Consider the following 26,314-nt stretch of genomic DNA (forward strand, 5'->3'; position numbering starts at 1 on the left):
CATAGCATTCTGCAGCTGATTTTCCAGAGCCCAAGAAGCAATACATGCAAGTGATGTTTAGTAGTGCTTCCTGAATCCCATCGTCTTCACTCAGAGCCCCACCGTAGGATGCTGATAAAGCCTGGTGTGGAGAAAGAGATACACACACTTAACTAGTTCTGCAAGCAGATGGCTGGATTTCACATTAGTATCCCAGATGAGAATAACTTAATAGAGCAGCCACCTGATAACTTAATAGAGCAGCCACCTGTCCAAGCGATCTCAAGGCTCAGGTCAGATAGTAAATTTTATCTAGTCTTTGGCAGATGATTCTTGCCATCTCACAGTCTGATGGATGGCTGAGTACTTGATGAGCATATGCATGCAATTTATTACTTCTGACTATGTGCTTACCTAGGTAACTTTTATTTAGATTCTTTCCTAAAAAAGAAAGGAAAATAGATAGAGAAAGAAAGGAAGAGCAGCAGGATGGCATTGCTTGCTCCCTCCATCCTTGCTGAGTGGCAGGGTTTCCCTGCCAGAAGCACAGCGATAGGGGCCCAGCGAAGTTGGCTCCCCGTGGCGATGTTGTGGGGGCAGAAACGCGGTCTGCACTCCGAGAGTCAGGCTACTCAGTCATCTGGGGTAAATATTCTGTATTTGCTTTGCCAAAAAGCTTGACAGAACACCAAAGGCAAATTTTCACCCTCTAACTTTATTACCCCCTTTTCTCCTTCACAGATCATTCCACCTATTTTCCTGTCCTTTTTCCATAGCAAGATGAAGTATCTAGAAGGAGACTAAAAATTATACCTAATAAAATGTTATGCTATGTAACTTCATTACATTTGTGAATATTGTTTCAAGGAATATTTTGACAATGAGAAGTAGAAGTGCTTGTTTAAGGGTTAATTTCTGGATTTTCACATCCCTTTCTGATCACTGAGAAATTTTAATGAGTTTTACAAAGTATAGTATAATTATAGCAATTTTAATAAATTCTGGTCCTGACAGGTGTTCATCATATACTTTGGCACTATTTCCAGGAATCATAATCAACCAAAACTGTTTTTTCATAGACCTGAGAAAGAATAGCTGTATGTTCTTGTAATCAGACCATAATACGTTCAGCTCTTGACATTTTAGCCTGACTGCCAAGGCTAGAGTTTTTTGGACTAAGAATCAGATGACTCTTTTAAGAAGATGCAGATTAAATGTTGAGGGTATGGGGAAACGCTTAGTGTGTATTTTTAAAATATTTTAAAATGCCCAGTGATCCTAACTTTTTAAGTGATTTCAAATTATTGAAAATGTCTTGAAGTGCAAAAGCTTTTGATTTGAGTTTCAAGTATTCCTGCAGTCTGTGTCCACTGCCATCAAGCTGAAAAACGATAGCTAGATCTCACTTTAGATGTTTAATTTACAAGAAGCATTATAACGTGCCAAGTGTTGAGCACCACAGAAGCAGTAACATACAAAGCAGTGTGTAATCCATTTCCCATAGTCTAGTTTGGGATTACAAAACTAAACCCGACTGTATCTGTGGAATCAAAATGCTAGATTACTTGCAGAATTGCTTGCTCTCACTGCATCACCTTGTGGAGGTAATATGTAACATAAATTAAAATAATAATGGTTTTAGGTGGTTCCTTTTTTCTTACAGAAACTAGTATGTGGTCATAAAACAAGCAGCAGTGCATTTATCAGTCTGGAAAGAGAAAGCAGGCTAAGAATGTCGTCAACTCTCTCAAAACAAAATCCAGCTCAGGTTTAATTTTATATTGATGTTTTCAGGTTCTTTTAAAACTGAACTTGTTCAGATCATTCCTGGGGAAGCCTGGCCTGTTTGAGTTAGTACTTTCAGCTAAGTATTTTTGACTTTGATAAATACCTTTCACGATTGCAATTGATTTTCAAGCCTCTGGAAAAGTTAAAAAACACCCATTGGTAGTTCTGCTCACCGGGCATTACATGCATTTCCAGAGATGATTCTGGTGATCCCATTATGAAATACAAAGTGAGCAGGCAAGTATTGCATGGCTGGGCCTGCCTTGGCAACACTTTCATTACATACACATTTATTAATACTCCTGGTTCCTTGAAGCACAGAGATCGAGTTTCCAACCTCCTATTATTAAAAGAGAAAAAAAACAAGCCTGAAAAGGACAGATTAGTTCTCTGAGCCTAATTGGAAATGCATTTCATTAGAATGGGTCAAGAACCTAGTCAAAAAGGTCTGGCAATCACAGTGTAATGGTACATTAGGGAGTGCTTCTCACTAAGTATGGTCTACCCATTCCTTAATTAAAATGAAAATGATTTAAACTGCTACTACTTTCCTCTGTTGTTTGTTTAACGTAGTTAATAAAGATATCTAACTGTTGGAAAACTGGCAAGGTTCTCTCATACAAGATTGCTTTCAAAAATACCTCTAAGAGCTGAAGTCTTAAAAAAATGTTTTTGAAATGCCTTCTTTAATACTTCTTTGTCATTTGGATGCTCCAAGATAGTTCCTGCTTTCATGAGACCTCTTTTCCTTGTCGCTGGAGTAAGTGGCAAATGGGAAAAAGTGACTTTGGTAGATCTCCTTGAAGCAGACCCCAACAGCTAATAATACATGCTTAAAAAAAAGGTGCTTTTAACAGGTAGGCTTCTTAGACAAGGAATTAGTCTCCCAAGAGAAGAGTGAAAAAACAGAGGTTAGTCTTGGAAGTCATTTGAAAAAGAGCTTTGGCAAGTATTAAAATTGTGTGCAGGAGCTGGGAAGATGACAGGAGAGAGTGCCAAGAGTAGATTCTCAAAATCTCTGATCGCTGCAGTTATCAGGAGCTGTTTGATGGAATATATTTTCCTTTTATTGCAGGGTCAGAAGATTACAGAAGCAAATTCACTGGGAAGTGCTTCATGGACCTTGTCTGTCCTGAGAAGTGTCGCTGTGAGGGAACAATCGTAGACTGCTCTAACCAAAAACTAACCCGATTACCCAGTCACCTTCCCGAGTATACTACTGATCTGTAAGTGCTGGCTCTCCAAGATGTGGTCATTAGGGCCTCTTGATTTTCTAAGACCTCTTATGTATTTTTCCTAGTTTTTAAAGGCTACAGACACAAACCATTTCAAAGCGGTTACCACTCTAATCCTTAGAAAGAGCAGGGGAAGTTGACTTTAATTCAGAGAGGTGCTACAGCTTCCCTTTTGTTTCCTTAACTGTCATATGGGGATAAGAAAGGAGCCATGGCCCTGTGCCTCAGCTGCCTGTGTATGTCATCTTGAAATGTTGACTGTCACGTGGCCCAAGCTGGAGTTCTTTTTGTGGTGCCTCTTCCTTCTACCTTTGAGTCCGTTATCTCCGTATCTGGTCATTTTTGTTTGAGAAATGGATTAACTCTTTTGACAAAATTCATAAGGAGGAACTTATTCCATGCCCGCTGTGCCTGTTACTTGGGTGAAGTGACTCGCACTGTGATTAATATGTTGTTAAGCTACAATTGATCTTAAGAAATTTATCTACTATTAGAGATTCTTAGGAATTACGAACATAATATGCTTTTAAGTAGAGTATAGGAAAACAAGTTTAATACTTAGTAATTTAAGATTCTGAGAGATTACTATGTGAAGATATTCACAGTTTTCTTTTTCTGTTACTGTTCTCTTTGTAGTAGTAAGAGACTCTCTTTAAACTCCCACAAAAATGTTGAAGTGTAGATAGAAGAAAGAGAGACTTTCAGAAATACAATAAAGTATCTACATAGAAAAAATGAGCTGTATGTAATCAGAGACATTATTTTGCGTCCCAAACCTGCCAAGGTAGTGATCTTGGCAGCATTTTTGAAGAACGATAGCCTTAGAGGGGAAAGGTCCTGAAATCAGATCCCCCCCTGTTTACAGGAGCAGACCTGCAGCTAGTGCATGTCCTCTGGATTTGTGTGGGTTTTTCAGCCCGTGTCCTGCGCATTGCAAGAAGGCAGCACTGTCCTTACATAGTCTTATATATTCCTTTTCCTTCAAAGTTTGACTCTTTTGACTACGAGTCTGGGAGAGATGACAGTATCTTGTTTAACAAAGGTCATAATTCTCTGTGTGGCACTCTTGTATGGCACAGGCAGATACCTAGAGGGATCTGTCAAGCACTAAACATTTTTTTATTTCTTCCTACCAGGCGTTTGAATGACAATGATATTTCTGTTTTGGAAGCTATCGGACTCTTCAAGAAATTGCCAAACCTCAGAAAAATGTAAGTTTAAGTCACTTGCTTGTTAGCTGTATATTTAATAGAGTACCTGCTGCCCTTCCTGTGTGGGAGGAGGAAGGGACGAAGCTTTAATCATTTAGTACTACAGTAGCAGAACTCACTTTTTTAGTGTGAATTTAAGGGAACTGAATGAGTTCCTGTTAGACAGCCTCAGTTAAACCAGTGACACAGGAGTATCGCCAGTATTCTTTAGACTGTATTTCCTAAAGTCTTTGAGTCATGGACACTGAAGGGAATTCAGTCCAGGCATCCATTCAGATTAATGCTTATTATTAAAGATGGCCACCAAGTTTAGTATTCTGTTTTTGTCTTACAAATGGGTTACCTTGTGCAACCATCGAGGCCACCATTACAGCTGAAACAGAACTCCAAATAGGATGATTATGCCAAATATTTCAAAGGGAGAGTGATATTAATTACAAGAAACAGATGATGGTAGCTTCTTTAGGTTGTTACTGTTTTAGAGCAGAGAATCAGGCAACCAATTTAGAGATCAACGTTTCTGTGTATATTTAATACAAGTTTTGTTTTGAAAAGAGGATGAAAGGTTAGACACCTCTTGATCAGTTTTCTAAATGGATTTTTAAACTGTTAACCCCATGACACAATGTCACATGACATATAATGTCCTACCTACTGTTTACTTTTAGTAACATTTTATTGGCTCTGCTAGATTCAAGGTAATTTAGGATTTCTGTCCTGCGTTCAAGACACACATGATGTTGGCCATCTGGTCCTTCCTGACCATTTGAAACTGTGTAAGATCTCAGGGGCTCGAGAGATGGCTACAGTGTGATTCTTATGTCAGTTTTATTTCTACAGGAATTTCAGCTGCTCTGCTGCAGGTTGGGAGTGGGAGGTGTGTTTGGGGAAGCACGGGCCATCATACCCAGGAATTAATCCTATACTCAGGCTAGAATTTTATGAATGGTCTGTAAGTTGTCATTACAGTGCACTTAAAATGAGTTATTGATGTTGTAGCACCCTGTAGTCCAGAATACCTGGGTGCCTAATGTAGATGGCAATGAAAAAGGCATGGTATGTAGAAGTATACACAAATGGGAAAACATTTTTTGTCATCAGACCGTAGGGATTTGGGTTTTGAAAAATAGTAAGATGTAATAGCTGAAATCCTTTCTTTTGTTTGATCTGAGCCTTGCTGCAGGCTGGTTGTGGCACTGTCCTCATTTCCATCATCTCAGGTGTGGGGCACCTTGACAAGCCTCTACGGTATGCATAAATGCAGCAGGAAGCAGCTATGACAGGGTTTTTAAGAGTTAATAGGCCATCATGCAAGATAGAGATTTAGCTTTGGTGTAGGGAAATACCAGTGGATGGGGCTGCAGCTGCTCACAGTGCTGCCGCAGCAGCTCTGTGCGGGTGGCGGGGGGATATAGAGGTCCTCTTCATTAAGCCGTGCTACTTACTGCTGCTGTTTCGAATTAAGGAGGAAAAACACTGATCAAACTCCCATTTTTCCAAGTGTATATGGGACACACATTTCTCCTGTTGTTTGATGGGCAATATTGACATAGTCTTATCATATTCCTTATTGGTTCAAGTGTTAAAGGAAAATAACAGATGTAAAAACATGTTCCTAGGCTGAAGGAAAGAGCTCAGAGTGTTGCGCTGGCAGGCCATTGGCAAAAATCGCCTTTCACAGGAGATACTGTACAAGGCATTTTTTTCTTAATCTCTGCAATTCAGGTTTCTCTGAAATGAACAGTGTTGAGGTAGCAGAGTTAATTGCCTTTTTATGGTCAGCCTAAGTTGAAAGGATGGATATTTTAATTTGCCTGCTCATCGTCCTTCACCTCAATTTAAGACTCACTGGCAAATGCATCAAGAAAGTATACAAAGAAAGTACTTTAAAAGTCCCTCCCTTCCACTGCAGCTAGAAAAGCTCCATAATAATTTGAGGCCGTCATTAGCCCTGCGTTTCATCTTGGTGCCTCTTCAGCTGATACTATGCTTAAATGTAGCTTTGGTTCATAACTTACCCAGCATACTCTGAGGTGGTCCATGATACTGGACCTGAGGAGGATCCACATTTTGCTCGTGTTCCAGATTTATGCCAATGTTTGTTCTTCTGTCGCTAGAGCTCGGGCAGTTGCCCGTGTCTGGATGTATATGGTTGCACAGTGCAGTTTCTCAGTTTTTTTAGTATAATTCCAAAGAGAAGTGCTCAGTGTCATGGCATTGACGTGACATACGGTTCTCCAGTGCGTATGTGTTCAAATAGTCTTCAGTCTTCTCTTGTCCCAATCCCAGGCTAGATTCCTGGTCCCCCAATTCAGTACCACCTCTCTTCTGCACGTGCTGGGCGCCTGCCTGAGGCTGGTGTCTAGTTCCGCCGTCCTCTGCCTTTGGCAACCACGGGGAACCGTTCTCACCTGCGCACTCTGGCCGCACCACGTTCCCTGCCTGGCCCCGGCCTCGGTCTCCCCAGCTCACTGCCTGGAACTGTTTTTGATAGTCCCTGCAGGTCTGTCCAGGGTCCCCACTCCACCCAGCCAAGCAGGTTACTTCTGCATACAGCCGTGGAGTTTTAGGGTGAATATTTGGGTAGAGAAGTGTGCCCAGTCCTAACCTTTGCATAGTTAGTCTCTCTGTCCTGCATTGTCTTGAACTAGAAGAATCTTTAAGGGGAAAAAAGTCTTTGGAGAATTTGCTGCTAAAATGCAAATTTTCTGTAAAATATGTATTGCAATCTGCTCAAATTGCGGCAGGAATCTTAAATCTCTATTATGTTATTTATTAAAGAATTATAATTGAGCCAAATCTTTACAGATTTTCACAAGGAAGATATATCCTTGGAGTAAAACACCAGCATGAATGTCACAAATCCAATTTTTGAAATCGTAATATATTGGAGTGCTTGGGACTTTTCAAGGAAAGGTGACTAGACTTTTGAGATATGAGGGAAATACTATTTTGAGTAGCTTTATTTCCTGAAATAGGTGGACTTCTTTTATTTTAAGAAAAAAGAAAGTCTACCTGAAAACCTGAAAAGGACATCTGACAGTTCATTCTGCTAAACCTTGCCAGGGTTATAAAATGAACACAAAATAAAGTCTTGTAATGGGAAGTGTGCTGTCTTATAATGGAAGTGTCCTGGTAATAGCTAGTGCTGCCAATCCCAACCTGTAATACACGATCATGTTTTGTAGTTTAATTCATCTGTAAATATACCTCCTAGGTTGAATCTTATTGTATGATGTGTCAGCCTAGGGTTTAACACACTGTACATGCAAAATGAAACTGAATCATGATAAAGTTTGCAGAATGACCAGAAGTCATTTAAAAAACAGAATCTCAAGTTTCTTGGGGAAGTATAAGTAATTGCTGTCCTTGGAAACAGCTATTACATGCTATGCTTCCTCTTGTGCATAAATTTTGCCGTAGCAATTGAAGTTGTAGTCATCTGTCACTTGTTATACAGTAACAGACTTTATTTTATGGCGGGGGAAAAACGGGATTTCTCGGTAAAGTTTTGGGAAGGGCTGTACCTTCCAAGGCAGCCAGACTGTTGGGAGAAGCTGTGAAACTTTCTCAGCAAACATTTTTCCTCCAGAAGGTTGCAATCGCGTTGTATTTTTCTTTCTAAAAATATAATCATAAATCCAAACAAACCACCAACAGGCTGACATATTCTGGGGAAAACCCCACTCGTAAGATGCCATCAAAATGCAAAAACTATGAAGTGCAAACTGGCCCCAAGTCTTCAGTGCTGGGCTGTGCTTTGGTGGTTGTGCTAGTGTGGAAGGGGTGTCCGTAGCACAGCAACGAATAGCAAGAGAAAATGTCAAAATTGACCTAGCAGTTAACACAGGATGAATGCTTTTATTAAGTCTGAATAGAATCTAACTTGGTCTTTCATAGCTGTATTGAAGTTATAAAATCAACAGAAATAATATTATTGTAAATTTTAGCTGTAAAGTAAATAAATCTGACTGAAAAGTGAACTGTGCGAACAATGTCACCTTGATAGCTTCCTAGATCTGCTCATTTCCTACTGAGAGCCCCACAAAAAGTAAACCCAGGGCTTTCCAGATGATTTCTTTTGACCTCTTGCCCAAAATATTAGTCTGGAAATAGGATTAATCTTTATCACTAGGGTAAATCAGGGAGTCCTTAAGGAAACAAAAGCCTTCTTCAGTGACCAGGTTGACTGTAGGTTCCCATTTGGGTCCTGCTGGAGGACGTTGGTATCCTAAGACATACTCAAGACTCGTTTTCTTTTCCAGTATCTTCCTTTATCTCCAGTACAATTCCCAATGGGAGCTTTGCATTGCTAGGGCATAGGGGGCTTTTATATAATGGGAGTTTGCTGTAAGGTCTAAGGGAAGTTTCTTCTAATAGGAAAATATTATTTTCTTTGTTGAGTGCCATGGTCACATATGAAAGATTACTTTAGTGTTGGGAAAAATGGGCTAGGACTTTCTGAGTTGCAGAGCAGGCAGAAGTTTCACTGGATTTATTTTTCAAGGTTTTTATCAGCAGTTGACTATTTGTGCTAGTAAATCTAGACTGAAAAGTATGTAATTTCTTATGTCTACTCTTCTAGCAGATCAAACCTTAGGGAGGATAGATTTTTGGAGTGAATAACTGCTGTCATCTACCATTTTTTTGTTGTATTTTGATAAGAAACACTTTAATTCAGGAAGACAAATAAAGAAATACAGGTTGGCAGAATGTCTACTTTTTATGATGAGCCTACTGGGATTGCAGAGCAGTATCTCCTTCAACTATTTATTATCGTAAAGTTTGTCTTTCCTCTGTCTTACAATTTTGTTTTCACCATAGCATTTAATTCCAGATTTTCAGATCTTTTTCATGGGAAAAGTATATATATACAATTGGGTTATTGTGAAACTACTAGCAAGTTTCTGGATAATGTTACATTGTTGAAATGATCAGGCATTTCAGAGTGAAATGAATGAAGTTGCCTGTCTACGGAAGTTCTTGGGCCACAGTGGAAATTCAGACTGGTTGGACTATGTAGGAGGAGCCAATTCCTTTGCAATTTATGGCCAACCTTCCTCCCCACTGTTCACTTTTTCCATCTTGAGTATCTGATCGTGCATTAAGATTGCACCCATTTCTTAATATATGTGACTAAATGTCCTTTAGATAGCAAAAACTAGCTAACTAACAGAAGTTCTTAACTGCAAGGACAGGTCAGGTTACAAGCTGTGAATCAAAGATCAAAGTCTTTGTGTATTGTAGTAGCTCATTTTCCCTTCCTACTACAAATGCTTGCTTATTTATTCATTTATTTTTGTGCAAAGATGCATCATGGGATGATCTTTACCAAGAAAGGAATCATTGGAAGTAATTACTTATGCCAAGATTCAAAAGAGATGCTAAATTATAAACATTTCCAGTAGACAATAGTTGAGCCTCAAAATTAAATGCATGTGTCAGAATATCTTTGCTGGGCTTGCTTTGACACTGAACATAAGCTGTATGTGTGAGTGTTAGCACAATGCACAAAACTTCTGGAAAGTAAAACCTGTATGTAAGTATTTATATAGGCTTTTATTTCATTTTTGTCTGATTGCTGGCATGCTCCTATTCCTTCTGATCACAGAATGCACAAGAGGTGATGGGTCACATGCCGTATGGCCAGTATCTGACAGTTCTCAGCAGACACAAACCAGCTTGCTCAAGTTTCCCACATGAAACATACCTCCAAGATTCATTTTTTTTTTTATTAAGTGATGACTTGTGCAAAGAGCAAGACCTCCAGTAATTATATCAGGCAGGCCAAGCTGTCCTGTTGCCAAATCTTCTGTCAACTTGTATCCCAACAAGATTGCCTGCTCTTCTGAGCAGAGTAGCCCAGGCGCTAATCTGATACTTTGTCATTTGGTTTATAGCACCTGCAATTGGATTTTGAAACTATTACTCATCCTGCGTGTGGAGTGGGATCATTTCTGGAAGAAGGTGTCATTCAGTATGAGTAATAGTGTTGGAATCTGGTGTTCTCTTTGGAGCAGGAGAATATCTTCTGTTTTCTCTTTTTTAGTGTAGACAGTAAAACAAAAATGATGTTTCCTGTCATAAGCCTAAGCAAATAGAATTATTCATTATAACCTATACAGGGCATCATTGTAGATGCTTGAAGGACTAAGATCCAAGGTTTTAAACAGCTTTAGGCCTTCTGTATATGTTTTAAATAATTAAAAGTCATTTATTTTTATACATTTGTCATTTCAAGTTTTCTGTTCACTGGATTTTTCACAAATATGAAATATTCAGAAGAAGATTCATTTTGCATTTCCTCAGAACTTCATTTGACTTTCTAGATTAAAGTTCTGCAATGCTGATCTATAAGCAAACATCTTGAGATTGGGTATGCAGGATAAGTATTTAGTCAATAAAGCTGTGTGTTGCTATAGATGTGGTTGAGAATTAAGTGATACTCATTTCATTTTGAGTGATGGACTTCAATTTAAGTGTCTGGGAGTTTCTGAGTGCACATATTATATAATTTGTATCAGATCTATGCCACACAGTTTTGTATATTATTCCAGTGCTGAGTGTTAAAACAGTAAAGGTGCTGGTACACTAAATAAACATATTCCATATATCAGTGTCTGGTCCATATTTCAGTGGTAGTGACCATTAATCAACTTGTTCTGGCCAAATGAGCACCCAGTTGCCAGCAGGGTCCCGAGCTTCCTGCTATGGATCAGTTGTTATAAAACTCCACTTCTGGTAGCCCTGAGGCCCTTGTGAGCTGGAGTGAGGTCAGGTATAAGAGGTTGCAATTCCACTAGTTTGAATATTCCAGATATATGTGATGTAAGTGTGTTTGTGAGGCATGAAGGGGAACCGTTTGGAAGTTCAGTAGCTTTACGTTTGAGCCTGTGCTGAATGCTCATCTCCCTAGATGATTCTTTAAAGACAGATACCTTCCTTACTGTCTCCTTCAACTGCAGTGATGTATGCCTGGAGTAAAACAATAATCTCTCTCTTATTATAACTGGTTTCTCCTTCCAGAAATCTGAGCAACAATAAGATCAAGGAGATCCGAGAAGGCACATTTGATGGGGCTTCGGGAGTGCAGGAACTGATTTTGACAGAGAATCAACTGGAATCAGTGCATGGACGGATGTTTAAAGGTCTCACAGGGCTGAAGACATTGTAAGTGCAATGACTTGCTTTTCTCTGTTCTTCTCCAACTTGAGCTGGAGTGCTCAGGGTCAGCAGTGCCTGCTAAAATCTCTGGTTTTAGGCCCTAAGACAGGATCTTGTGTCACTGTCATGAAGTCTTTCATATCTTTATAGTGCTGGGCAGATTTGAGATTTATCTGCTATTTCTGTGAATAAACGTGTTTCCAATAGTTGCAGGAGCAACTTGATGGTAGGCCTGGCAGGTGCCAAATTTGGATAGCTTTAATCATTTAATATATTTATTATTTTATTATTTTCTATAGAAGAAAGGGCATGTAGGAAGACACATGCCTGTCTAGCAGTCCAACCCTACACTCCCTTTCCCCTCTGCAAATTATTGGCCTGCTTAAACCAGACCTTGGAGGAAGGTAGGACCCTACAAGATTTTTAAGATCCTGCAAGTGATATGAAATTGGCAGATAGGGGAAAAGAAAGACTCAGGTTATTGCTGTCACCAAAAGGCAGGTATAGCTAAGCCACTTTAAGGCAGGCGTAACCAAGCAGTTGCAGCCCCTGGTGGCAGAAGGCCATTCAGGCTGAACCGATGTAGCAGCCGGTTAACCAGTCCCTGGTTTTGGACTAGCCACAGCACGCTCTTTCTTGACCATAAAGAATACCATAAAATTATGCTCGGATGCCGTACTACTGTGACTGAGGTTGGAGGGTGCGTGTAGGAGACGTTGAACACAAGCCTAAGAAATTTTTGGTATTTCATTTGCAGTTAGCCCAACTTTATAATTTGCTTTTGAAAACTAACACTCGTACATAAACCAATAAGAACTATTGGTTTTCCTTTTAAAATTTTGTTTTCTTTTTAAAAAGTATATTGGGACAAAGTATTGTGGAAGCATGGAAGAAAAACAATACCAGGCAGTATTTCAGGGTGACATCTAATCCAGCCCTCTCCCCGATCCTGAAGAGCAAGCAGGGACGGGACTTTGGGTAATGCAAAGACTTATGCCTGATGATCTGCATGATCTGTACCTGGCAATGTCTGCTCTTACACAGTCTCCCCGCTGTAGAAAGAAAGAACTTGATTATGTGGCTGCTGTCTGTAAATAGGCTCTAGGATGCCAAAGACAATTTAAAATCTGCAATTTATTCATTATCAGCAAATGCTTCTTATGTTGCAAAGTATCATAGCACATTTCCTTCACTCCTTACTTAGGTATAAAATGAAATCCAACCTTCATCTGGAGGACTTTGGCCTGTAATGACAAATGGGGAACTTTTCTTTTGCTGTCCCTTTAATATTATTTTTCTGTAGTTACAGCCATCTGTTCTTTGATTTAATGTATGCATTATACTAAAGGAATTTAAAATACTGTCCATAGATACTAAATTAATTTTCATGCCATAAAGCAGCCTGTGGCAGTGCTCCTAAACAAAATTCAGCATTTTTTAATAAAAAGATACTTAACATTCAAGCTATCCTGCTGACCTGACCTACATTTCCCCCTAGCTGATAAAGCAGTCTAAATATACGCAGCATGAAATGAGGATTCATAAGTATAAGTTTCCCTTCAGGAAGGGCACGCAGTGCATGGTGTACTGTGGTATAAATCCACAGGTTTTTGGCTTGAGGGAAATGCATTTCTATCCATTAATCAACTTTGAGCATAAAAATTCCGGCCTTTTACGAAGAGGCCACATTGACAGTATCACGGTCCAATTTTTAAAAGACTGAATGTTTCCTGAAATGTAATAAATCACTGGGGAAGATGAGTTGGCATCCAGTCTTCCCATCCTGCAGAACGACTGGCTAATGCTTCACGTATGGAATTGAGAAAATGCTTCCTACTGCCTCTGTCTCTGAGTTTCCAAAAGTGACCTAAGCCGGTAAGGTCCTTAACCTCGCTTATTTACCTCGCTTGTTCTCTTTAGAGCCTGTGGTCTAGACCTGGTTTTCCACCAGCTTTGTACTGTGTGTATAAGGTTTGTGTCTGTGCCCTGCGATTCTTTTCTGACCTTGTTCCACCGCTCCAAAATGCTTGAGACAGTAGTGGCTGTGATAACTCTTTTTAGAGAACATTAATGTAAAGGAAGGCATTATGTCCAGGTCTTTAACAACAAGTTTCTGAGATGACAAAGTGAATTTCCTCCCAGCTGCATCTAATCTGCCTTTGGTCTTTTTTAAGGGTGTATTGGTGTAGTATCTAAATGCCCAGCTGGCTGACACCAACATGAGATTTAAATCCGGACTTCTAAGGGAGTCTGAATTCATTTTTCACTGTGTGAATTTGATACCAAGGGATTAACCCTCCTCTCTTTAGAGGATCAATTCATGGCAACGGCAGCAAGAGTTGTAGATATGTTATGCATTTCTGGTGATAGGCTTTAATTACTGAATAATATTTCACCCAAGTATATCACAACTGTGTAGTGGTGTTCACAGACCCAGGTGCTGATTGGCGTGAAGGGTAACAAATGACTCTTGAGCCTTTTTTGCTATGAAGAGGAACACGATACTATAGCCTTTCAGATTAATTAGGCTTTATCGTGGAGGGCATTGTTACCATAACAACTTAGAGAGATGTATCTTCCAAAACACAGCACTGATCCATCTGGTACAAGCACTGAGCAAAGAGCATTTCAGAGGATGGTTACTGCTTTCTCTCTTGGCAATTAATGAGTTTAATGAGATTTCAGAGCTTGCTTTTGGTCTGGAAATCTTTCCTAAGCTATTCCTTGACTTCTACCAGTTTTCTTCCATACTATTGCAGTGTGGATTACAAAAAAACATACATGGTAGGAAAAGAAGTAATGCAGTTAGTACTGTAATGGTCACACATTTCTGGCAGTCCCTATCAAATGGTCTCTGAAATACAGCATGGGTTGCTCTCAGATATTTAGTAAGTTAAAGCACTTGGGTTTCTACTACAGGTTTGTCACTATTCATAATTTTGCTTATGTACTAATTTTAGATGTGGATTTTCCATCAGCATCTGATGTTGTGTGGAACAGATGCATTCTAAATTAATGATTTCATGAATTTGTTCAACGTTTACGTGAGTCTTGCCTTCCTTAGCTGTGTTGTCTCAGCAATAAGTACAAATCCCATGCTTGCCTAGCATCTATTGACGCTACAAGCAGCAGTCAGCACCTCCTCTCTTGAAATTATACTCCCCCCAAAAAAAAGTTTTTATTTGCCTATTTTGATCTTTGCAGGATGCTGAGGAGCAACTCTATCAGCTGTATAAACAACGACACCTTTGCGGGCCTGAGCTCAGTGAGGCTGCTTTCCCTGTATGACAACCACATCAGCACCATCACCCCTGGAGCCTTCAGCACACTAGTCTCTTTGTCTACGATGTAAGTTATCTTTCTTACAGTTCAAGTGTGTCATGATACCTTTATTCCATGCTCTGCTTTTAAGAAAACAGTGATTGAGGTTCAAAATCATGATGTTTAATTATTCATATGTTGAAAACCTAAGTTTAGCTCATCTAGAGAAAGAAATGAAAAATCCTACTCAGAATGTGGGTTTGAAGGGTTCAAGGTGTGATACAGAAAAATATTTGAACAAAATAGCTGAAAAAGCTTGGATGTTGCTGGTCTCAGGCAAGGCAACTGCTGTTTACCCAGTCTTAGCCCAGCGCCATGCGCGTTAGTTTACATAAAACAACCTCTGCAGGTTCACAAGTACAGAGCTGATCATACACTTCAGTCCTCTGAAGCTGCCTTAGTTTCAGTTAGAGCCTAGTTCTGGAAGAAAATTTTCTTGGATTTCAGTTAAATTATTTAAATATCAGAAAAAATCTATAAAGTTTACTACCCAGTTTACTATATCTAAAACCTAGTTTATTAGCTTTTAAAAAAAAAAAGAAAAAAGAAGAGGACAAGGCAGTCCGGTCATACTGAACATGAATTTGAAGATCCCCACCTAAGCTTTTCTGTTAATTGTCTTCTGTATCTCAGCACATCTCTGAAGTATTTCTCCTGATTTTTGAATATTTTAAAAATTCTTTTCATAGTGCGTCCATTTTAATGAAGTATAGACTGATAAATATGAAGTGAAAGTCCGGTCTTTGTTTCCAGCTGTGAAAGGGAAGCCTGATGGAGCTGTTAATGGAAGCTGTCTGCTTAATTCCATTCACACTGCCCTGAAAACACATCCTAATTGTCCAACCAAAACAAACTTCTGGTGCTATCGTATTTCTGGTTTTGAAAGTAGATTCCGTTGTGTTTTACTTGCTGTATCCATTTTTAAAGGCTTTGGGGAAGATGGAACTGCTGCCTCAGCCAGTTCGTTGCTCACACTTTCAGTTTTTTGTGAATAACTTTTCAGTAACAAGCAAATTCTCATTATTTAGACTGACCATTTTCAAGCACAGGCCAAATCAAGTAGTACCGGCCGAAAGCTGGTCCTCACCTTGTCGCACGCCGTGCCTGCAGGCCTGCCTGCTGCTTGCAGCCTGGACGCTGTGTTTCCTCCCGTGGGTCCCTCCGTAGCTGTGACTCTCCAAATTAGTCTATAAATTCCGTACCCTGTTTACACTGAAATGTTGATTTCGTGTTTTCTTAGAAGACAACCAGTTTTCTTCTTTGTATATCATTCAGTGCAGATAAAGGAAATTGCAGGTTCTAACGGCAGCAGTCAGAGGGGCTGGTAACGAGGCTGCGTTGCTCTGGCACCGACCAGTGCGGTCGTGTCGGTCGTGGCAGGTTCCTGGCTGCACCTTGACGACAAAGGTTGTTCTTTGACACTTTTTCACTGCTTGATCCAGCAGCCAATAAAGTCAGGAGAAAGAGTGCTGTTGAGATTTTTAGACCTCGATTCAAGGTCGAAATGTTACTTCAGATACAAATGCGAAATGCAGAAATGTTGATTTCCTCACAGAGCTCCATTGTAGGTGGTTATATCAAATCACAACACTACTGAAGGTGTGTAGTGTGGCCACTCCTCCTGCTCAGCCCACGCTTTGAGAGTTTGTCGGCTTTTTATAATGACTCGTTTTTGCATCTATTAATATCAGCCACATATTCATACAAAGTTTAGCATTTCTTTCCATTTGTACCTTGGCATATTTACAGAACTTTAGAAAATATTGCTCCCTTTGTTACTGCTCTTGGAAAGTCAGCCTCATTGGTATTATCAAAACATGGACAGCTCTGAAAGTAGTGCCAAGACTATAATGGTATTCAGTAGGGGAAGAACATCTGTTTTGTGAAGTATTGCAAAAAATAGCTATTTTTTATTATTTGTTATTAGTAAAATCAGATACTTGGCGTACTAGTTTCAAGTGTACTTGCACTTCTGTGTACACGTTGTTCAGCAATTTCAGTCCTTACGCAGTCAGGTGGGCATGTTTGCAAGCAGAGCTGGTTTTCTATGAATTAAACATGCAACAATTCTTGTATAAACTTAACTTAAATTGTAGGATATATTTCCTGCCTAATTTCAACAATATCCAGATGCTTTTCAGTATGTTTTTCTAACAGGTCACCAGAATTCATTTAAATATTTAATATTCTGTGGCTTCTTTGCAAATTTTAACAGAGATACTTGTAACTGGATACGCGTTTTTCTTTCCTCAAGACTTCTGTTCACCTTTGATTTTAAAAATATGCCTATATCCGTGATGACATACTTATGAAGTTAATGTTAATAAGATGTCTGTGCTAAAAGCTTGATTGCCCTGTTTCTGTGTGAGTGGTTGAACCATTATTTTAGGTGTAAGAAATCTGATTACTAATTATTAATTTTTATAGCATTTTGACTGCCCAGCGTTATTCTTTGTGATTTAAGAACTCTATTTGAATAACTACATTCAAAAAAAAGATAAAGCTTTTGCAACTCATTGGCCTCTCCAAACTTTCAATTGCTTGATGTGTGAATTAAGGAAGCTCTTGCCGAATATGACTCATTAGAGATCCTTGTTTTTATGTTTTTTCTCCAAAAGCTGCACCAAAATTTGCCATTTAGGTGGTGCTAAAGTGACAAGGGGATGTGTGCAATGTGTGAGAAAATAAATTGGTCCCCTTTTCCCGGAGTTATTTTTATTTCAAAACAATGGATTTGTTTCTCTGTGTATTCATTTTGTGTGTAGAAATTTACTTTTTGTTTATTCCCAAGAGAGGCATAATCCAAGTTCTACTCCAAGCATTTAGTAAATTTTAGGTTGTGTGTTAACCTGCGTTTGCCACGAAGTAAATGAGGGTTTGTGAATAGTTCCTGCTGCTCAGCTGACGTTCAGTAGCACACTGAGTCAAAGCAACCTCTGTATGTAGCGATATATTTACTATTTTGACGGGAACATTTTGCAGTTTGAAAGCCTGCATGTTTTTGAAGGTTTTCAATACGTCCTAAGAAGATGCTCTTGATGCACAAAATGTTGCTTTCGGAGCTGTGGGTTGTTCAGAAGCCTGATAGACCTGCTGTTTGCGTCCGGTTGTGGCTTATTTTGTTCTGTGGATTTGTGTCGTGGAAGTTGTTCTGCGAATATGATCTCACTCTCTTCCGTCAGTGGAACAAATGGCCTTTGAAGCGTTGGTTCACTTAGCTTTGGAGATTTAAGCACTTCATTTAAACCCTTCGCCTATGCCAAAGTATGTCAGTATGGAAAACATACAAGGCATCCTGCATGTGGTCCCGGTATGGATTAGAGGGAATGGAAAGCAATTCGGAAGGAATATAACCGGACTTGGAGTGATGCTTTCAGTGCTTGTCTGCACGTTCTGTGCAAGCCCCTCTCTAACCCATCCATTTTCTGACCTTTCCACACCGAATTAGCCTCGCTATTGAATCCTGGGCCTCATGGCTAGGTTGGGTTATTTCTATTATTAAACATCATGCCGAGTTTTCTCCCCTCCCGTTGCCCCTCTCCGTAGCGTTCAGTCGTTTGTGCTAGACCCCCATGTAATCATGCACCCGAAGCAGGCGCACAGGCTACTTTTACGGACAGGCTGTTGCGGTGATTGAAGTGTACTTTTTGCAATGTGTCGAACAGCTGTAAATCACACTGTGGCTCTGCGATACTGGCCTAGAACCTATGTAATTTAGGAATTGATTTGGCTTTGTTTTCTCACTGCCACATCTCAGCTGCACCAGATGTTTTTATCTTCAGTGCTGTTGCGTTCTGAAGGAACTGCTTGGCAGAAAGTCTAACGTGATTTTTGACTACGAGTTTAGGTTTGTAAAAGCATCTTGCAGCTGAAGTCTTCCAAGGCCTTCAGCTACTACATCTGCACTTGGAAGTGTGTGTGGGCAGAACCTGCTTTTTAGGACTTAAACTTTTTCATCTTTAAAATATGCTGCCCTGTAGAGGAATTTCATTATCATCTTTTTTTCTCTCCCAGAGGGAAGATAACCCTCAGAAGTATTCACATATGATGTGAGAATTCCATAAACGTTAGTTTGGAGACCTCATTTTCCATACATAGGGCTCTGACAGCTCATTTTTCTTCCAGGAGGCAACCCAGGACTGAGGCGATTGATTCTCCCTGGCTTTATATGTAAGATAGTCAATCTCCTTTTCACCAGGAATATCAGCCTCTTTCCTTCATCCGAAGTTCAGTCATAAAAAAAATCTTAAACACAAATTATGTATAGGTCTAGCAGTACAGGACTCTGTTAACATTTTTATTCCGAAGACTCTCGGCTCTTATTCTAGTTAGCTTAGAAGGATGATTCCTTAAAAGAAATGTCACCTCATACTCCTTTCCTACCAAGGATCACAAGCTATTAAGAAATACAAATGAGTAATATTTTTCCGGAACTGACTTTATCTATGATACAAGTGCTCCACTGAGAAATTGCTGTAACCTCTGTGTTTTCAGTGGCTGATGACAGGGTGGAATGGGCTTTCCTTTCCTAAAAACTACTAGCCTAAGCTACAGTATGAATCCCTGTCTCGCAGGGAGGCTATCGAGTGGCTACTTTGGGTCCAGCACACTGCAGTGCCTCGGCTAGGCTGCAGCTGCATTTGCAAGGTATTTTGGGAACTGTAGCAAGGCTTCACAAAATTCACAGGCCAGTAGGTCATATGTTTTTCGCTGTGGATATACTGACCATAGAAAGCTGGATGAGAAGTGGCTCAAGCCTACATACTGCTCAAGTGCTGCCTCATACTTCAAAACTATATATATGTGTATATACAGTGTGCTGTCCTTACTATTTCTGCATAGCAGGGCTAAACTTTATCCATGGCATTCCCTAAGGAATCACACCTAAGGTCACGGCTATGTGGGTGTAACGTCACGGCTATGTGCGTGTAATGTGTGAGGTGAGCTTAGTCTTCAGTATGAGCTATAGCTTATGTCAAAATACACCATAAACACAGCCCTGGTGCTGATATAACTACGTCTAAGTAAGGAATTTGAGCAGTAAGTACTTTGGTTTATATGTATGTATGTGTGTATATGTGTGCGTGTGTTTGTGTGTATATATAAATATTAATATATATATATATATATATATATATATATAATTATAACCCCAATTGCAGTATAATATCTGTGCAGAAAATGCCTAATCTGTAGAACAGAGCAGGATCTCGCCGAAACAGATGGCAGGAAGGAGGTTGGGCTTGGAACCTGTATCTTTCCATAGTTATTTAAGTATTCTGTATGTTCACGTCCAATGCAATTATATCTTGTTCCATTTCAGTAATTTGCTGGCTAACTCCTTTAACTGCAACTGCCACTTGGCTTGGCTGGGAAAGTGGCTGAGGAAGAAGAGAATTGTCAGTGGAAATCCACGCTGCTTGAAACCTTTTTTCTTAAAGGATATTCCAATCCAAGATGTGGATGCCCAGGACTTCACCTGTGATGGTAAGAAAATCCAATTAGATTTGGTATTTATGATAATGTTGACATCTCTGTGAGGGCCTCCCTGCCTATTAACTGCTGCATAGTGAATTTTTCAGCTTAGCAGTGAGGAAGACAACTATCCAGAGCTAAGGATCATTGTTCTCTATCTGAAGTTCATTTTTATTCTTGATTTCCAGCTTCTGTTTCTGCCATCTGCACCTAAGTATAAGAATATTTTTTCCTTAAGCCTTGCCAGTCTGTCCCTGGCCATATATGCTGGTAGATAAAAGCTCTGCTTTGTATAATCCTGGTATAACCCTGGCCCTTCCTCCCACTTACTTATTCGTAGAACTGCTTAAAAATCTTTGAAGCCAGTGGAAGTGATGCTGGTTTGAAAAGTTTTTTAGATTTTGAGGATTGCTCAATTTCAGCAATAGCAGGATATATAAATATAGGGAAATAAAAAAAGTAGATACTACGTGAAGTGATTCTGTGATGCGCAGTCCTTCGTATTGTCCGTATAGGTAAAAACAATAGCAACAATAAAACAAACAAACAAAAAATCTGTAGAAATTTCCTCCAGTAGGAAGGATGATGGAAAACACTGAGAAGTGAGTGGTGCAACATTTGATAGACTTTGCATTCTCCAGGCAAAACCCTTGCTTCTCTCTTCTGATCAAGCAGAATTTAGAGATCATCGAAAGGAGAAAAACTCCACTGCTGCTTTGACTAGTAGGCTGTGGTTGACCAATAAGCCCCAATATACTGGAGCTGTATGTTGTCATCCCTCTGAAGAGACCGTAAGAGCAGAGGGAATTTCCTACGTAGCGCAGAAGGGAATTCCTGTCCTAGTCCAGCAGCCCGGCAGCAGGCCTGGGGGCTTGGGCTCAGGGCTCTCGGGACCTGTGTTTAGTCATTAAAGAAAGACTGGCTTTTAGTTTGGAAAAAAAACATTCATGCTCAAAAAAATACCATTGCCCACTTAGCAGCTTTCTGTGTTGTACAGTCACTCAGACAGCTGTAATGAATGAAAGGTAGCTGGTGGCAGCATGTAAAATAGAATACAGGGGGAAATCAAATATGCTAGAGAAACCTGCTTCTTCAGCGCGTTTGTGAAGGGCTTTATGTTTTGTTTCTAGCAGTAAAGTTCAGCTGGGGAAAAGAACGAAAAAATCTTCCCTTTTCTTCTGTAGCCTGGCTGTGCTTCTCCGTCACTCTGAATACGAATGGTTCCCTAGCCAGGCATTTATGGGTAATGTTGTTATCCTGGACCAGGAGTTCCAGTCTTGCTCTGTAATCTCAATGCTCTTGGGTATATCCAGCAGAGAGGAGGAAGCAGCAGATCTGTCTCAATTAGTCCTTGCATCATTTTTTTTCAGTGAAGGCCCTTAGAGGACGGGTGGTGGCGTGCTCCAGGAGGCAGCGCTGTGCCTCGGCACAGGGGCTGCCTGGACCTGCAGGTGTTGGCGGACTTCCTTCCGCCATCACCTCCGCGAGCCACCACTGACTCTTTCCTTTCGTATGCACCGTGATGCTGAATCTGCCATATGTTTTGTAAAGCCTGTTGTTTTGAGGGAAAATCCATGTTTTAACGTTCTCAACTTTAAAGACTTGGTTTCTTCTACACAAGCCCTATTGTTCTTCAATTACGAGATTTAATCTGCTGTTTATGGAACTGCGAATCCGTTTTTGGAGACTGCCGATATTTTTGTGTGTGCACAGATGGATCAGCAGCAGTTCGAAGTATGCAGCTCAGTTTGTTGTTTGCCTGGTTATCCTTGTCAAAAACAGTGAGGTTTTTCAATTGCAATGTTAAATGAAGTGCCAGGCTGACATTAAAAAATACAAAATTAACAGCAGAAAGCTGTATTTTAAGAAATCTCTGTAATGCAGAGTAGATGATGAATGTCGTCTGTGTAGATCGGTGGAAGGATAACGTTCTGGTAAAGTTCTCCATTTCAGCTAGTGCATTCAGGGAGTGGGGATGGATTTGGGATTTACCTAACTCATTTACTGCAATTTGTAAAATTACACAGAAGTAGATGCCACTTGGATAAAATTATTTCTTTGAAAATATTGGTATCCAGATTTTGTATTGCCAGTCCAACCTGCTGCTTGTTGCCTGAAGAACCTGCACCATCAGGCAGATGCTGAGTATTGGGAGCTAATTTAAAATACTGTGCCGCTTGTTGCAGACTCAAGGATGTCCCGCTTGGTCCTCGCGGGCGGTTGTCTCTGCAGTGCCTCCCCCTGGGCTGTAGAGCTGATTTCCCTCTCTAACGGCGGGTGCTCTCCTCCGCAGGTAACGAGGAGAGCAGCTGCGCGCTCTCGCCGCCCTGTCCCCCGCAGTGTACCTGCCTGGACTCGGTGGTGCGCTGCAGCAACAAAGGGCTGCGCGTCTTGCCCAAAGGAATTCCCAAGGACGTGACCGAGCTGTAAGTGACGTTTCATGTAGCTCCTTTCCTGCAAAGTTCATGAAGTGACGTGGCGGGGTGGCTTTGTAGGGCCCTGGGGGTTTTGCCTTTGGTTTCAGGCCAAATTCCAGCAGCTGGTGCTTTGGCACTTTCTCTGTGTCTTAACTGCTGTGGTCTTCATCGTTGTTCCTCCCGGGACTGAATGCATTGCTCTGCAACAGCAAGAGAGCCCTTGCACCCGTTAATTCTCTGCATGGGGAACAAAGCGAAGGATCCTTTGGCGAGCCTGACTTCACAACAGACAACAGGCAGTTTGAAAGGGTGGTGGAAATACATTCCTGCCTCACACATACATGAGTTAATTATTCTCTGAGGAGACCCAAAAAAAAAAAAAAAAAAAAAAAAAAAGAAGAAGACAAGCCAGAGGTAGAAACAAACAGTGGATTCTTTTCTCCAAACCTCATGAAATGACGAAAATAGTGGATAATTAGATTAAATTGTAAAGTAAACTTGTTTGAGTTGAGAACCATCTTTCTAGTCTTCTTTTCCACTGCCACTTGCGACGGATTTATGCTGGGTTTCGGTTCTTTCCATGGAAAGAAAATGCAGTGGGGGAACAGCTTGGCTTAAACAGTTTACAGTAGAAATACAGAGCTTTTCCCTTTAGGCCCTTATTCAAATCTATCCCAGGTGAGTTGTTACTGAAAGTTGTTACGACCTGATGGACGTTTTTGTATTGGTTGAGTTGGTATGTTCAGTGAATTGCCTAATGAATGAAAATGTGCTCCTGTGTTACTCTAATTAGCAGTGAGGTACCTGATGAATGAGATGTTTTGCAGTGGAAGGAGCTTTGCACTATTACCAAGGCTGCAGTCAAATGCAAGGCTTTGCTGTTTAATGAGGAGTGGACTGAATGCATGTGTGGGAACTCAAAGTAGCATGGATATTTTGCATAAATGAGTACATCCTTGGGACCACTGTTAATCAGGGCATAGTTAATAGTTGTTTGAACTGAAAGCCAAGTTCCAGCCCATGTTACCTTTATATTACCATGAATGATGAAGACTCTGCAAGGCTGTTTCTGCCCTGTTCCTGTTCAGGTTCCATTACTGTTTTTGAATACGATTTGCCAACAGTAAGATATCACAGATGTTACTTCAATTTCCACTGCTACGCTAAGGAGTCTTTGTATTTAAATTTTGCGTATTCAGTGTACTGATACTATCTGATACTCTGATGACATAATTTTCACAAGAGGAGTGAAATTAATCTCACATTCTTGAAAACTGCTATATTTCTTAAGCTTTTTCTTGGCAAATGAGGCAGCAGACTGGAAGTGAGCAGTCTGAGTGAGTTCACAGGAATTTACGTGACTGTTGTCTTCAGTAGGAGCCATTTGGCTGCGCCAGCTTCTCGTTGGGCTTCCTGCTTCAAATCCAGAAATGTGTCAGCTGAACACACTCAGCTGTGGCCTGGCTGACTCCGAATTTCTCATGTTCTGCAAATACAACCTTGAATCTGTCCCAGCTGTCTCCAAATTCAGTCCTGACCTCACTCTTCTGTCTTTCCACCAACATAAACTGAGCTCCATATTTGTGTCTGTACCAGAAGATGAGCTTCAGGTACCAGAGCAAAAAATTTCATGTATTTCTGAAAACTGTGACAAGACTGAAATGAAGAGGAGAAAATCAGTCTTTCTTACTTTCCCTCTGCCGCCAGATTGTGTTGAAGATGTTGCCCGTAATCTAGAAGACTCTATCATCTCCGTCCCCAGTTGCATCAGAAGACAGATTTCACCAAGGGGTGAAAAGGGGACGTGGGTATAAAGATCCTCCTGTCCTCGTCGCCACCGCTGCCTCTAGCGCGAGGCCAAAATGGCCATGCAGGGCAGCGGTTTGTGGGATTTTTGTGGATGCTGCAGTCTGGCATTTATAAATTACCATTATTGAAGTGCTCATTTACAAGGCACTTTAGCTGCAGTATAAAAAACACATACAAAAACACAACATATTTTAAGAAAAAGCACTGCCATCTATCTAGAGAGACCAGTCTGTTAAGGCTGAATATAACCTTCTCAGAAGTTATTTTAAATTCTTTCAGAGATCTTGAAATAGCCTTAAAATGGGAATTCTTTCATTGCAACAGATATTAAGTAACAGTGTGCTAAACTGAACATACCTTTCACAGGCACGTAGGGAAAATGCTACCCTCCACTGAGGAGAACTTCACTGTACCCGAGTCCTGCAAAAGGGTCACCAGCAATGTTTCATTGCAGGGTGGACTGGAGACATAGGCTCATGCCTTCCAACTTGCACCCTGAGTTTCTGTTCTGCATGTGTTTCGTAGGCAAATGCTGGAAACCCGTGATCTCCTTCACGTTTAGAGCTGGGAATGATGGGCAGCACAGTGTGTCTGGTTTGCACAAGCTTTGGGAGGCTGGAATTACCTGTTAGGGAAGGCTTCCGTGGAGAGTAGTGTTGGAAAGATGATATTAGTCATCTTTTAGAGACTTTTTAGAGGCTTCTTAGAGAGATAATAACGTAACAAGTTTCTGTTTCCCAGTGATTCTTTCACAAAACCATGTTGCCAGGGGCAAGCCTTCTTTTTCCCACTGCTTGCTTGCTCTGATGAGAAGCCTCAGTTCTTTGAACATAATCAGTTTTCTAGTCCAGATGTTTAGGAGTAAAATACTCATGCAGCGAGCTAGCTTGCAGCTTAGCCTCGCTCCTGCTTAGTGTCCTAGGCTTTCCTTCTCTTCTTTTTTTTAAATCTGACTATGATTCCCATGCTCTTTTTCCTTTAACATGCTGCTTCAGTGCTAGCTTTTCTTTTTTTTTGGAAAACTGTGGTCTATCTCTAATCAAGTCTTATCTGACAGCATCCAGCTGTTTTTATGGACCTACAGCAAATAATGATTTGCACAGGGGAAAAAGTTGGAGGCAGTTACGTTGACTGTGTGTATAAGTTGTAACATAACTAGCATGGTGTATTTTAGAATAAGTATATACTAATCATGTCGTCTCTAGACTCCAAATGTCATGGCACTGAGCTATATGATAGCAGTGATGGGGTTATTAGAAAAACGTGTGTCCATACATCATTTTTAGTGATTATTTTGCTCTCCGTTCATATTACTATACATTAATATTTTCATTTACTTTTGTCGTTTCTCTTTCTCTCCTCCCAAACCTTCTCTCTCCCACTGGTGGTCTCCACTTGTGGATGTCCCCTGTGCCCGTTGCGTTGTCCTCTCTCCTGGGGTGTTTTTTGCTCCGGTTTGTTCGTTTAGCCTGCGCACTCTTCTGCAGCCTGCTGGTAGAGGCGTTTCGCAAGCGGCCGACCTGCCGATCAGCAGAGGCCCCAGCTGCCCCTCAGCTCTCCTTTCCCCGCCCGGGGCTGCTGCCTGTCCCTGCCTTCTCCGGTTGCCAGGATCATTATGGTGATCCTTTCTGCCTTCCAGAGCATTCACTGCCGCATCGACTTGGGGTGATTTACTGCATCGTCCAAGGCTCTAGTGCCTTGTGGCAAAAGTAGTGCCTCGAACCTGGCCCTCGCGAAGGTTGCAGTGACGTATGCTGTGAGCAGGGAGCTACGGTTCGTGTAGACTATCTTAACAATCTAGTGCAACTGTTGATCAAAGGGACAACGCTGAAGTGAGATACCTGGTGAAAATCATCTGCTTCAGGAAGCAAATGCCTTTGCCTGTCTGGGAGTCGGCACTGCTTCGCACTCCCTG

At 40.7% G+C, this 26,314-nt stretch overlaps 1 protein-coding gene across 3 annotated transcripts in view; it reads left to right on the forward strand.

Annotated features, from left to right (window-relative positions):
* Nucleotides 1–26,314, forward strand: part of SLIT3 (slit guidance ligand 3) — a 463,356-nt gene that overhangs the window by 345,842 nt on the left and 91,200 nt on the right. For all 3 annotated transcript variants that reach the window (XM_062587759.1, XM_062587761.1, XM_062587762.1), the window contains 6 exons: nucleotides 2,843–2,993; nucleotides 4,139–4,213; nucleotides 11,240–11,383; nucleotides 14,582–14,725; nucleotides 20,022–20,185; nucleotides 22,467–22,599. In XM_062587759.1, the coding sequence (XP_062443743.1) occupies nucleotides 2,843–2,993; nucleotides 4,139–4,213; nucleotides 11,240–11,383; nucleotides 14,582–14,725; nucleotides 20,022–20,185; nucleotides 22,467–22,599 (811 nt within the window). The remainder of the gene's footprint in view (nucleotides 1–2,842; nucleotides 2,994–4,138; nucleotides 4,214–11,239; nucleotides 11,384–14,581; nucleotides 14,726–20,021; nucleotides 20,186–22,466; nucleotides 22,600–26,314) is intronic.

This window comes from Rhea pennata, chromosome 14, assembly GCF_028389875.1.
Source record: "Rhea pennata isolate bPtePen1 chromosome 14, bPtePen1.pri, whole genome shotgun sequence".
NCBI lineage: Eukaryota > Metazoa > Chordata > Aves > Rheiformes > Rheidae > Rhea > Rhea pennata.